The sequence below is a fragment of the Manacus candei genome, unplaced genomic scaffold (genome assembly GCF_025592945.1).
Source record: "Manacus candei isolate 608988 ecotype Guabito, Panama unplaced genomic scaffold, ASM2559294v1 h1tg000060l, whole genome shotgun sequence".
Taxonomy (NCBI): Eukaryota; Metazoa; Chordata; class Aves; order Passeriformes; family Pipridae; genus Manacus; species Manacus candei.
Genome location: NW_026138108.1, coordinates 13,187,773 through 13,201,988, shown reverse-complemented (window position 1 = coordinate 13,201,988; position 14,216 = coordinate 13,187,773). Strand labels below are relative to the sequence as shown.

The 14,216-nt window shown below is 56.8% G+C and overlaps 1 protein-coding gene across 4 annotated transcripts; it reads left to right on the top strand.

Moving 5' to 3' along the window:
* Positions 1-497: 497 nt before the first annotated feature.
* Positions 498-7,488, top strand: LOC127478324 (translation initiation factor IF-2-like). 4 transcript variants are annotated; one of them, XR_007907181.1, is made up of 2 exons: positions 498-1,276; positions 1,883-2,015. XR_007907181.1 is itself a non-coding variant. In XM_051803806.1 (2 exons), exons 1-2 carry the CDS (start codon positions 919-921, stop codon positions 7,412-7,414), a joined length of 402 nt encoding a protein of 133 aa, XP_051659766.1. In that variant the 5' UTR covers positions 498-918. The 4 variants fall into 4 exon arrangements, 1 of the variants encoding a protein (XP_051659766.1); XM_051803806.1 differs by lacking the exon at positions 1,883-2,015 and adding an exon at positions 7,371-7,414; XR_007907180.1 differs by lacking the exons at positions 498-1,276; positions 1,883-2,015 and adding exons at positions 2,140-2,553; positions 7,371-7,488.
* Positions 7,489-14,216: the final 6,728 nt, after the last annotated feature.

The window sequence follows — 14,216 nt, the reverse complement described above, 5'->3', positions numbered from 1 at the left end:
CCCTTCCCCGGAGGGGGCCCCGCCCCCGACCGCCCCCCGGGGGAGGAGTCCCGGGGTGGGAGGGATCAGTGGGAGGAGTTCCCCTCTGGCCCCTCCCACCGCGGGACCCCACTGCCCTGGAGGGGGTCCCCAGACCGCCCCCCCGGGGCGGGGAGTCCCGGGGTGGGAGGGGCCCGACAGGGGGAAAACGCCCCCCTCCTCCCCCGGGACCCCCTTCTCCGGAGGGGGCCCCGCCCCCGACCGCCCCCCGGGGGGGGAGTCCCGAGGTGGGAGGGAGCAGCGGGAGGAATTCCCCCCTCTGGCCCCTCCCACCCGGGGACCCCACTCCTCCGGAGGGGATCCCCCCGCCCCTCTCCCCGAGCTCCCCCGGCCCCCGCCCTTCCCCCCCTCCTCCGGAGGGGACCCTCATCCCCTACCCCCCCGCCTCCCCCTCGTCCCCCCGCCCGCGGAGCCCCCCGTGTGATGTCGGGACGGGCCGGAGCCCCGGCGGTGTCGGGCGGTGCTTGTGAACTGCAGGGGGGACCCGCCGAGCGGGCCCGGCCCCGTGGGGGGGATCCAGGGGGGCGCCGGCTCCGGCCCTCGCGGCTTTATTAAAGCGGCGCCCCCAAGCCCGCGGCTGCGGGGACACGGCCCGGGGGACAGGGGGGCGGACGGGACGGGCGGGGGGCAAGGACGGAGCGGGGGTGCGGGCAGGTCGGGCTGTGCAGCGGAGCAGCGAGGGGGGAGCAGGGGCAGGCAGGGGGGGCCGGGGGCAGGGGGGGGCCGGGCTGTGCAGGAGGGCAGCGACAGCGGCCGGGGAGAGGCGGCGTGCGGGGAGCGGGTGGAGGGTGGGGAGGAAGGGAGGGGACGAAAAAAAGGGAGAAAAGTAAAAACGAAAGCAAAGCAAAAGAACCGCGGCAGCGAGAGGCTCCCGCGGCGATGCCGCCTCCCCGCGCACTGCCCGAGCAAATGGCGGCGGGGGGCGAGTTCCGGCGCTTAAATACCCCCGCCCCGACCCGCCCCCTGCCCGTCCCCGCCCCGCGCACCTGGACGGGCCCCGCCTCGCACACCTGTGCGGGCCCCGCTCCGCCCCGGCCCCGCCCCGGCCCCGCCCCGGCCCCGCCCCGGCCGCGCCGTTCAAAGCCGGCAGAGCCGCGCTCGTCCCGAGCTTGTGCAGGAAGCTCGTACCGGGATGCTGCGGGAGCGATCGGCGCGTCGGAGGACCGAGGCTGGCGATGGAGCTCGGCAGGAGGAGCGGGACAAGGATCCGGACCGGGACCGCGACCGGAGGAGCGAGGTTGGCTTGGGGCTGGGATGGGGCTCGGCATCCGGACGGGGACCAGGATCGGTGCCGGGCTCATCCCAGCCCGGTCTCGCCGCCTGTACCCCCGGCAACGCGGGCGGGAAGAGCCGCTCCGGGGCGGGCGCTGGGGCCGAGCGCGGCGGGGCCGCTCGGGCCGGGGCTCTGCCGGGGCCCGGTCGGGGGAGAACGGCGGCGCTTTCGTCGTGCAGACGCGGAGCCGGGGCTGGGGCCGGCCGGGGCGCGGGGACACGCCGGGCCGACCCCGAGACCCTCGACAAGGGGTGCCGCGCGCACCCCCAGCGGGATCGGAGTTCTCCCGCTCGGGCACCCTCGAGGCCACCGCACCCGCTCCCGGGGAGAACATCGCCCGCCTCCCCCTTCCCCGCGGCCGCGGGGGTTCCCGCCCGCAGGGCCCCCCGGGAACGAGGGCTCTGGGCCCCGCTGGGGCTCCGGCCACGGGCCCGCTCCGGCCACGGGGAGCCGGGGGCCTGCCGGGGCAGGGAAGAACGAGGGCAGCCCTTTCCCCGTTCCTCCCGTGCTCCGGGACCCCGAGCAGAGCTGCCCGTCTGTCCCCGTGTCTGTCCCTGTGTCTGTCCTCAGGCGGCCCCAGGAGCTGGCACTGACCGTGCCGCGGGTCGGGCACAGGCTGCTCCCAGCTCTGCCTGCGGAACTTGGGCAATTACCCACAGCAGTTCTTTGCCCTGCCATCCATAAGGTGCGGCTCAGCTGACACCTGCCAGGTGAGACCTGAGGCTCTCCTTCCTCTCCCCTGTTTCCTCGGCAACTCGCTCCCTCCCGGGCCAAACCCTCTGGTTTTTCAAAATCCCGTTGAAACATTTCCTCTTTATTTGCAGACGAGGAAGGTCCTGCCTGGGAGGGAAACGGCTACAGGGGAGGAAACCAAGAAATGCTCCAACCGGACGGTGCTGCGCGAGTCAAAAGAGGGGCAAGACCGCAGAGAAACAGAGTCAGGAAATGCGCTTTTATTCAGTCTCTGCAGGAGCCCTTCGCAGCCCCGGGCCGGAGGGAGCGCGGCCGGCTGGGCTGTGCCCGGCTGGGGACGGGCACCACTTCATCACTGCCCTGCTCAGGGAGATTTTCCGGCCCTGCCCGGGATTCACCCAACGGCTGTAAAGGTGCTCGTGCGACAACCGAGCTCATTTCCAGGGATAAAAGAGCCAACCCAGTCCGGAGGGATCCCTCGCTCCGAGGCAAAGGCGTTGCTCGAGTGTCGCCGCCTGGTCCCGCCTGCGGGGGGGCGTCTCCTCCAGGTGAGCGTTTGGATCCCAAAATGCTGGGGGTGCTCAGGTCGGGGCCGCTTTTCGGGCCCGGAGTTGGACGGAGCCCTCGGCGGCTCCTGCTTCCCGCCAGGAATGTTCTCGGGGCTCCCTAGGCAGTCCCAGCTGGGCATGGAACGCGGGCCGGGAGGACGCCGGAGCGACAGAGAGTGACCCTGCCCTGCTTGGGTTTCCTATTGCCAGGGGATGGAGGAGATGTGCCCTGAAGCTGTGCCCTACAGCCCCCGTGGGGTGGGCACGGGGAAAGGGCTGCCCGCGGCTCCTCAGCCGGGGGTTGCTCTGGACGGGCCCCCTGAGATGCCTCACCCTGGACACGCCCCAGCGCCAGCCCAGAAGGACCCAAAGAATCCAGCCGGCCCTCGGCAGTGTCGGCACGGCGGGGCTGCAGAGCAGCGCGGGCAGCCATTCCCAGGGCCCACCTCCCAGAGCTCCCCCGCGCCCCCCGCGTGTGTCCCGCCCGCCCCAAATCCCTGCCCTTCCAGCCGGAGGCCAGCAGCCAGCAGCAGCCTTAAAGCCAGGGCCATGTACCCTCAGCGGCACTAAATCCCGAGCGAGAGCCCTCGGAGATGCCTGAAAGGAAAAGGGGGTGCTTGGAGAATGTTGGGCTTGGATGCAATTCGCAGTTTTTCGGGGACCCAACCGCAACCGCAGAACCCGTGGGCAGCTGGAACAGGTGGGGCAGAGCCGAGGTGCCCTGAAGGCAGGGATGTGCATCCCTTTCCTCGGGGAAAAGAACTCCCCGGGGCCGCTCCCGAGGCTCCGAAGGGACAGCGGCTTCCCGGCCGGAGAGACGTCCTCGCCCGTGCTCAGGGGCTGCCTCGCCCCGGGCCGGGAGCGCGTCCGGCCCCCGCCTTCTCCCGGGCGAACACATCCCCTGGAGCCCGCCCGGGGCGGAGAATCGGCCGAATTCCGGGGAACTCGCTCAAGTCCCCCCGGGACACCAGCGGGGTTGGGGAAGGAGGGTTATAAACAGCAAAGTCTGTAGAATATCAACCTGTCCTTGTCCCGATCCCGCTGAGCAAACCTGGAACCGCGGCTGCTTCCTGGCAAACCTGGCATTAAAGCAGCAGCTCTGCGGGGGAAGATCCGGGCTCCAGGAGGCACTGGGAGGCTGTTCCAGCAGGAATTCCCCATGGAATTGCGGGCTGTAGGTAGAATTCATCCAAACCTGCAAAGCTGACACCGGAACCCAAACCTGGGCCCCCGCAGAGAACAATCTTTGTGCTGCCCTGTCGGCCAAAGCTGCTGCACTGAGAGATCTTGGCAGCCTGAGGGAGGGCATTCTCTGCATCCCAGCAACCTCCATCTCCCAAGGGGACAATCCAAGTCCCAAAAGATTCCTTTTGCCTTTCCACAGGGACACTGACCCTTATTTGGTCCTGCTCTCCCACGGTTCATTTTGGAGGATGAGTTTGTGCTGGTTTACATTCCACGACTCCACCCACAGCTGGAGGTTTGGGGTTGTGGTTCTCTACTGCCAGCAGGTTCCCTAAGGAGCCAGATACTCCAACAATCCCCTCGTTTGACTTTCTAGGTGAATTGTGCACAAGCTAGTCCCCCATTCCCTATCCAGGCTGGGAGTGCTCGTGCCCTTGGCACAGTTGGCTCTGGCTGGGCAGGAACTGAGAGCAGGACACGGGGCAGAGCGGATCAGCTGCCCAGGGAACCTCCAGGAGATGAAGCTACGGGATCCTCATTCCAATCAAGGGAACACATTCTGCCTCTGGCAGAAGCCGGGAGCCAAAGCAGATCCCACCGGGCCAGGCTGGGGGGCAGCAGTTGGATCCACTCTGGGGGAAAGCCCCTGTGCCTGCCAGGAGCTCTGACTCTGTTTGTCCTGCCAGCTCTGACCAGTGTCAGGGCCACTGGGAGGGATTCAGAATCCAAAGAAACCCCAAATCCTACCGCAGGATTCAATCAAAGGAAGGAAGCCATTATTGTCATAAAAAGCTTAAAAACCTGTTCAAAATTCTAGGACAGCAATCCTGGGATTCCCGGGAAACTTAGTAGTGCTCTTGGTTCCATTTCAATGTATCTGTAGTCCCTCAATGAGCAGCTTGGAGAACTTCCCCTGGGATTTAGAGGCTGAGCAGGGTTTGCTTTGGATTGCCTGGTACCTCTGGTCCCAGCTGGTGCAAATACAACTTGGTCCAATGTGGTTAAACACAGTTTGCTAGGCAAACAGTTGCTGTATCCCCTAGAAATTACCCCAAGTGTGTAGATAAAACCTTCATCTCTGTCCCTCCTCAGTTATCCCAGGTTTTCCTGGCTGGGAGCCACACAGAGGCTGTAAATTCAAAGGCAGAAAGAGAAGGTCTGTCAGCAAAAGGCACAAAGAAGGGGACAGGTTTCAGAAAACATTTCTGCAATCCAATGAATACCTCATTGAGTACCTCATTTATCCTTCAAAATATTCATTCTCTGCCCTGGACATTCCCTCAAGTTTTACCCCCAAAGGTTTCCCCTCCTGCCCACCCCTGACTGCCTCAGTGTCCATCAGGAGGCACATCCTCTCTGCTACAGGTGACCTCACACTGGACCCACTGCATTTTCCTGACCTCTCCACATCTCAGCAACTCACTTCTACATCAAGATGTTCATTCTCTACCCAGCAGACCCCCTCCAGGTTACTCTCAACACTTTCCCCACCTCTCCACCACCCAGGAACTCATTTTCACCTCAGAAGAGTCACTCTCTACCGTGCAGATTCCCACAAGTTTTACCCCCCAACATTTTCCCTGGAGGTCTGCAAGGTTTACCCCAGGAGGTGCATTCTCTCTCCTCCACATGACCTCTGATTTTACAAAGAGAAATTTTCCCTCCCTGCCCACCACTGACTGCCTCACTGGACCTCAAAAGGCTCATTTTCTCCCCTAGGTGACATCCACACTTACCCTCACAGTTTTCCCTGCCTGCAAACTACTTATTACCTCATTTTTACCTCCAAACATTCATCCTCTGCCACAGAGATGACCTCAACGTTTCCCCCAAAACCTCCTTACCTGTCCACTACTGATTACCCCAGTTTACCCCAGGAGGTGCATTCTCTCTGCTGCACATTACCTCAGCTTTGACAAACAAAGATTTCCCTCCCTGCCCACTACTGACTGCCTCACCTTACCCCAAAATATTCATTCTCTCTGGGACAGATTGCCCCACATTTTACTCCCAACATCTGCCTTACCTGTCCACGTCTGACCAGCTCCTTTGTACCTACAGAGGGTCATTCTGCACCCCACACACACCTCAGGCTTATCTCAAACCTCTCCCCACCTGTCTGCCACCGAGTGCCTCATCTTTACCTCAACACATTCCTTCTCTCCCCAGCAGATCACCTGAACTATAACACCCACAATTGTCTGTGTCTGTCACCACTCACTACCTCAGGTTACCTCAGTGTGTTCATTCCCTGCCCTGGAGAGAATGAACCTCCTTTTTAACCCCCAAACTTTCCCCTTCCAGCCCACTCCTGATTACCTCTTTTTGAACACAAAAGAGTCATTCTCTCCCCAGAGTCTTCCCTGCTGCACACTCCTGATTACCTCTTTTGGACCTCCAAATATTCATTTTCTGCCCTGCAGTTTTGCTCAAGGTTCACACTCAGAAATTTCTCAGCCTCTCCCCCACTGACTGCCTCACTTTGTTCCAAAATGTTCCTTCTCTCTGCTGCACATTGCCACAGATCTGACCCCCACAATTTTCCCTACAAGTCCACCACTGAGTACCTCACGTTCATCTCTCAATATTCATTCTCTACCATGCAGATTACCTCAGATATTTCCCCCCCAATTTTCCCTACGAGTCCACAACTGATTACCCCAGTTTACCTCAGGATGTAAATTCTCTGCTCCACGTGACCTCAAATTTTACAAACAGAAATCTTCCCTACCTGCCCACCACTGACTGCCTCACTTTACCCCAAGGTATTCATTCACTCTGCTACAGATTGCCCAGATTTTACTCCCAAAATTCTCCTTACCTACCCACATGTAATCAGCTCCTCTGTACAAATACATGTTCATTCTCTACCCTGTGGACTAACCCAAGTTTACCCCAAAACACTCCCCAACTGTCCACCACTGAGTATTCATTTATCCTTCAAAATATTCATTCTCTGCCCTGGACATTCCCTCAAGTTTTACCCCCAAAGGTTTCCTTTCCTGCCCTCTGTTGACTGCCTCAGTGTCCATCATGATCTGCATCCTCTCTGCTCCACATCATCTCTGATTTTACCAACAGAAATTTCCCTACCTGCCCACCACTGACTGCCTCACTTTACCTCCAAATGGTCATTCTGTCCTCTACAGATGAGATCAACTCTTACCCCCAACATTTCCCTTCCTCTACATCACCCATTTTCTCTTCCCGACACTCCAAATTTCCATTCCATCCCTACACATTCCCTGAGTGTTTCCCTCCCAAGCATCCTTCCCTTCTTCCCTCTTTAAGAACTCACACTCCAGCCCCAGGCTCTCCACTCCCCCCTCAGTGGGACCCCTCCAAAATGCCACCTCCCTCCCCTCTGCAGCACCTCACCTTTTCCTACACAAACAGTTGCTGGGTCCCCTCGAAATTACCCCAAGTTGGCAGCTACAAATGTCACCTCTGTCCCTGCCATGTTCTCCCAGGTTTCCCCAGCTGGGAGCTGCAAGGAATTCAGGCCAGTGAATGGACATCAGGGAACAGCTGTACATGCAAAGGCAGAAAGAGAAGATCTGTCAGCAAAAGGCACAAAGAAGGGGACAGGTTTCAGAAAACATTTCTGCAATCCAAGGAATAACTCTTTCCAGTTTCCCAGGGAGAAGAACAGGAACTCACAGCCACCAAGGCCTGACAGTGCCCTGCAGCCAGAGCTCAGCACACACCCAGAGAGGCAATTCCAGCATCTAAAAGAAAAAAAAAAAAAAAAGAAGAAAAAAGTGATTTATTTTGTTTTAAAGTTACTTTAGGTTGTTCCAAGCAAAGCAAGCCTTGCTTTGGTTTCAGTTGGGTGAACAGTGAGCGGTGGGCACAGGGCACGTCATTAATGCCCAGGGGATGGGGCTTTGTGGGGGAAGAGCAGCTGATGGAGTTGCCCAGTGCAATTCCTGCCCAAGGCCTGACTGGCCCAGGACAAACCCTCTGGCAGGCAGTGGTTTTGTTCCCTCTAATGGTCAGTGCCCCGTGTGTCCCTGTGGGCAGTGCCAGGCTGGGGACAGGCACACAGAGCTGGCAGCACTCTCTGCTCCAAAGACACTTCTGGGCTCCTTAGCAAACTGCCTCTGACACTTGGTTTTCTCCAGAAGAAATTAAGGAATTGCTCATGGCACTTTGGAGATGAAGTTATCCCAAAGGGAAGGAAAGAACAAATATTCCTGTCAGAGCCCTTGGGATCTGCTGGGCTGAATTGGGAAGGGCCCCTTATCCGCAGAGCAAATACAGGACAACCTCAAACACAAAGCCCAGACTGTCAAGTGGGGTGTGAAAGCACCACTGGGACAAACCTCCACTCTCCTGATTCTTTTCAGGGACTGCTCCAATTCAGCTCTGAAGCTGCCAAGCCCAAACTGTCCCCAGCGCTCTGGAACAACAGGATCTTCCCAGGGATGATGTACTGGAAACACAGCCCTCATTCTCACCCTCCACACGCTCCCAGGCTCACCCCAAATTCAGGACAGGGGGCCAAAGGCCACTCAGGCCGGGGCTCTCTCCGTCTCTGCGGGCTCAGGGACTGCAGCCACCAGGGCCCTCCAGCACGGACAGCCTGGACCCAGAGCAGATCCCTGGGGATTAGCAGCATCCTGGGCATCCCTGGAGACAGAAACCATCAGCCTCTGGGATAGCACTTCATTGCCAGCACACACAGCCTGCCAAATTTAGGGCTGCAGCTCTCGGACCACAAAGCCCAGTCTGACCCAGTTCTCCTGGGCACCAACAGGGACTCCACAAACCCACAGGAATGACAGTCTTCTGCTGCTTTGACAAACTTCAGCCCAGCTTTGCAAACCTCAGTCCCTGCAGCTCCTGCTCTCCAGAGCCCCGTTCAGGGCTGGCTCCAGTTCCCTGGAGAACCTGCCCCAGCCCCACTCTGGGCCAGCCTGAGCAGAAGCCACTGGGCTGCACAAGGAAGAACCCTCCCCTGGCTGCTGCAGCTGGAGGGAGATCCAGCTCCCAATGGAACCCTGGGAACAGCCTCCCAGATGGTCTCTCCCCAGCCCTTGGCAGTGGCTCAGAGTGGCAGCAGCTCCAGTGCCAGCTGGGTCCCTGCACGAGTCCTTGTCCCAGCCCTGCCACACGGACACACACGGGAGACACCCACGGGCACACAGGCCTTGCTTGCACAATTCCTCACCCACAGCTGAGGGAAAGCCACAAGACTAAGAAATACCCTGGGCTGAGAGCACTCATCACTCCAGTCCATCAGGACTTGGAGGCAGTTGGGTAGGCAACAGACCCAAATTCTAATCCTACCTCTAAATTTCTAACAGGTTCTCTTAGAACGATCCTGGACAGGAACTCAGACAACAGAACCCACAGACTGCACAAGCAATAACAGAAGGTTTGCCATGAAGAACAGGAGTTCCTTGTTTTCCTTAACCCTCTGGGACTGGAGGACCCAATCTTTGCAACCAAGGGACACCAGAGATGTGATTAACACTTAAACCTCTCCCCCATGGTTCTGCCTCAGAGAACTGGGCCAGCCCTGAGCTACTCCCAGGTGCCTGCAGTGCTTTGGGGAGGGGCAGGACGATGCCCCACTTCTGCTTGGAAACATTCCAGATGAGGAAAAGCCACTTCCCTTCTCTCTTTCTGACCCAGAACCAGAACAGTCCTGTAGGACAACACGGACTATGCACAGAAGGCCCGAGTCAGTGGGGGAAAAAGCCTAAACAAACCAAACCACCCCAAATTTCAAGATAAAAACATGTTGCTTCCTTAACAGGAGCACACCAAACTCATTGAAGCCAGAGAGGAAATTACAAACAAACAAATAAACAAACAAAAGACCCAAAAAGATGCTTTGCAGTGATACATTCCCTGGTCGATCATTCCAAAGGAAATTCTCCACAGATCAGAAGCAAGTACCAACACTTGCTTGTCCTCTGTTGAAAATTAATGACTTGAGGGGCTGGACATGTCCAGTGAGGGTTCAGGGGTCTGGTGGCTCCTTTCTGGCTGATCCTGGCCAGCCCAGGCCAAACCCAACCACCCCCATGGCTGCTCCATCCCAGACCTGGGGACAACATTCAGACAGTTTGGAAATACTCCCCTTCCCTGCTACTCCGTCCTTCCTTACACATCCAGTGCCCAGGGAGCAAATGCCAACAGGCAGGAGGAGAGAAAGGTGTCCCTCTGACTTACCCCACCCCACGGGCAGCACCAGGAGCCCCCAGCCCGGCCGGCGGGGCTGCAGCCTCTTGCCTTTGGCTGCTCCCAGCCCAGGGCACTTGGCAGAGCTGGGCTGGATCAGGGCTTTGGCCTGGCCTGGAAGAGAGGAGAACAAGGCAATTAAGTGCACCGGGCAAGTCAAAGGCTCCTGCCCTTCACCCTTCTCTTCAATTGCTCACTAGAGAGTTTGAGCCATGAAAAATCCAGGGGGGACAACAAATGAAACGTGGCCTTTTCCAGCATCTTTATTCCTCTCTACTTCAGGCACTAAAAGGAGGCTCATCTTTCTTACTGCATTCCTTGCCCCATTTGAACAGAACCTTCTTCACTCCAAACCCCCCTTGGGAGTTAGTCAATCCTCTGCCACTGGACTTTGGGCAAAGGAAGAGACACCTGGGATGCTGGAGCCCAGGAAATGAGGGAGAGGAAGCTGACAGGGAGAGGATTCGAGGCACTCCAGAACTCAGAAATATGTTCATGCCTTGCCAGCCCACCTCAATTCTCTGCCACCCACCTGAGCTGGGCAGGTGAGGCCAAGGCTCCCCTTCCTCCTGCCAATCACTGTCCCAGCACACGGATCCCCGTGCTGGGCAGCACTTGGAAAAACTTGGGAAAGGCAATAAGCAAATGGCACTGCCTGTCAGAAAACAAGTGTCCGTGAACAAACCTCCTGGACAAATTCAATCCCATCCCTCTGCTCCAATAAACACAGGGCAGGCAGGTCTCTCCAGCCCAGGGGAGAGCAGGAAGGAGAACTGCAGAAACACAGGCAGGCACAGGCAGCTCTTGGCACTTCTTCCCTGCAGACCTCTCTGCACTTGGGGCTCTTGGCACTTCATTTATAAAGAAGGGGGGGACAGCAGCCCAGGAATGCCCCTCAAAAATAAGGGCCTGGGCAGCTGGAGATTAGAGGAGGGGAGTTGGGAGGGGAGACACAGAGAGAGAACAGGAACAGGGGTTGTTTGGGAACAGGCTGGGTGTCCAGCAGGGAGGGGAACTGGAAACACGGGAGGCTGGAGGAAGGCAGGGGGTGAGCACGGGCCTGCCTTGGATGGATCCTTTTTCCCTTTCCTCAGGGGCCTCAGCTCCACCCTCTCTGAGAGCAGTAGGGAACTGCTGCAGGGGAAGAGTTCCTTTAGGCACAAGGCAGTGATGCAGCCACTGGGGCAGGGGAAGAGGGGACAGGAACTGAGAGCAACTGACACAAAAATGACACACCACTGAAAGGGACTTTATTGAGCTGCAACACAAACACATTCACAGCACACCAGGGCCAGAGGTGCCCACAGCACCACCAACATAGCAGCTGGGCTTGCAGGAACACCATCTACTCAAGTTATGGAGCCAGGGGCTGACAGTTGGGATCCATCCAAAAGATGCACTCAGGCAGTAATTGACCCCTATATTTACTGTTTGCATTTGGTGATCAAGTCAAGTCTTATTTCAAATTTGCAGGGCAATAATTTGCACTTACATACAAAAATCCCTGGCTTACTTACACTGAAGTGTGTTATTTTTCCAGCACGATATCAGTCGGGGCACTGCAGCAGTTCAGGAGACAAAATCCAGTTAATTTTTGCAATCCAGGATGTGAATACGGTCCTCCACAGCAGTTCCTTGGTACCCATTAAGTCATTCTGTCCCTTATTGCTTTGTATTACAATATACACACTATGGCATGGACTACTTTTGCCTCCCCCCATCGTGACTCTGGCACGGGTTAGATGCTCCTGCTTTCCAAAAGTGCTTCCCACTGACAGATGTGGCTGAGCCAGCAGTGAGCCATGCATGCTCCCTCTCTTCTCCCAGCACTTGCTTTGGGGTTTTTCCCCATTTCCCAGTGATTTGTGCTCACTGTCCAGGGGATCTACACTTGCTGCTTCAACCACAGGGCCGTTGGCAACTCCCTCCCAAGGCCTCGCTCCTGCCCCGACCCCTGCTCTGGCTCTGGCTTGGATCCACCATCTCCATTCCATGGTGCTGCCTTCCTGAGCATGGCCTGGCCTGTGCACCCTGGAGGAGCTTTTTACCCAAGGCCTTAGGGGGATTTCAGGCCCTCTTATCATTTGTTGTTCCCACTAAAGCCCAATAACGTACTCAGAGCCACTTCTCCAACAGGGTCTATCTTGGGCTGGCTTCCAGTAACTTCCTATTCCCAAATCCTGAGGGCACTTCCTTCCTACCTGTAACAGTTCGTTGGGATACATGCCCAGAATAAAGACAAGTGCCACAAACATTCAAACACACAAAATATCTTTATTGCAGTGAGAATAATAATAATAATAATAATAAACTTAGCAAAGAGAATCAAAAGTTAAAAAAAGGATACAAATGAACTACCTTAGCATGTGGCATTAAAACAAATACTAAGAACAGCATTCAATACAGTATAATATTAACTAGTAAAAAGGGAGTCAAAGGGATACCAAAAAGGATCTTAACACAATATTATGGATCACTATTAACACGCTATTTGGTTAGTAAAAGGGGAAATAAAAGGGAAAAATATTATGAATACTAAATAAAGAGTATTAAAGGAACACTAAAGGATATTTAAAGTCTTCCTTCTCGGTGGCTTCCCATCACTAAACTCTGCCCACCCCCCCAGACAGGCAGGGCTGTCAGGATCTGCAGCAGCTGGTCGGTGCCCATCCCTTCGCGGGCGTCCCCGCGGAGCAACACAGGCTCGGTGGCAGGATGAGGATCGCTCAGCTCAGCAGTCCTGACAGCCCATTTTTATCAGCTCCACATTACACCACGTAGGGCCAGGACGCAGTGTAAGGGGAGGCCTGAATGGCAGCCAAACCCCACCTGAGCATTGCCTGATGGCAACAGTCTGGGCCTGCCCTACTTGGATGGCAAGGGGCCAGCGACCCCTGCCCACATCATCTTCCTCTCACCATCATCTTTCTCACCCCTATGGGTGACCTCTACCCTTGTGTTTCAAGAGGAGAGGTATCTATCTGGCAATATGTAGCAGAACCAAGGAAGAACTCAGCTCTCAGAACAGGGGATATCAGGCTGACTTGCTGAAAAGCACAATGGACCTTACAATTAGCTTGTGCCATCAAGTTACATTGTACCAGACTCCAGCTGGTTTCACATCCTAATATGATTTCTTTCTCACACCTCTATGCTCCATTGAGCATCTCATTCAAAAGTTCCCCCCTTACATTACCCTACTTCTGCCAGAGGCTCCAAGGGGCATCATTAGCACTGGCAGGAACCTTTAGTTCCCCCTCTCTGGCTCGGATTGGCCACAGGTCCAGAGCCTGTTGAATTGCTCCCTGAGCTGTTTCCAACCCTCCTGGCTGCTCATTTCCCACTCAAACTCACACTTCTGTCCTGGGACTTTACAGCACGGGCCAAGGATTGGTCCCAAAGGAGGACCTTCTTGTCACCAAAAGCCAAACAAACCAATAAACTGCTGGGTTTCCACCTTGCTCTGGGGGTGACAAAGCCTCAAGTCACTTGCCTAGTCCTGGGCAACACTTCCTGGGGACCACAAGGCCACTGAGTTCCTAAAAATATCACAGGTTGGGGAGATGCTTGAATTCTGTCTGGATTAACTCCCCCCTTTCTTTCCACGTGCTGCACTACTCACTCTAATGGTGCTTCTACTCCCTGAACCAGTCCCTCACCCATCCAACCATCCCTTGTCCCCTCTCTGACAAGGACAGTGGGTCCAGGTGTTCTGCCACACTCCCAGGGCAGAGGGTGGGACTGTGGAGCCACCCTCGAGGGGGGGAAACGTGCCCAGGGAAAGGGAACTGCCCTCAGTGTTCCCCAGCACAAGGCAGCCCTTGGAAATATCCACTGCAATGGGACACTCAGGGACAGCAACAAGCACTGCACAAGGCTGCTCTGGCACAGGACCAATTTGAAGCTCAGCTTTTCTCTGGACCACTTCACTTGGTTTCCCACCTCATCCTGCAGCCAAAACTTGCTGCCCTTGCAACTTTTTAGGGTGACCATAAATTAAAGAGGCCTCTGCTCCAGCACCCACCAGGGCCTGAACCGTCTGACAGGATCCATTTTTCCAGGGAATTCAAAGCTCCACCTGAGGACCACGGTCTTTTCTCACCCATCCTTGAGCTGGAGCTTGGCCTCCATCTCACTCTGCTTTCAGTTCTTTCCATGGTTACAACACTGGCAGCCCTGGCCCTGGGTGGAGCTCGGCATCCTGATCCCATCCCTCCTGGCCCCCGGAACCGCTGACTCAGCAATGGGGGCCCTCCATTGCCAAGGGCACGGTCCCGTCGGGGCTC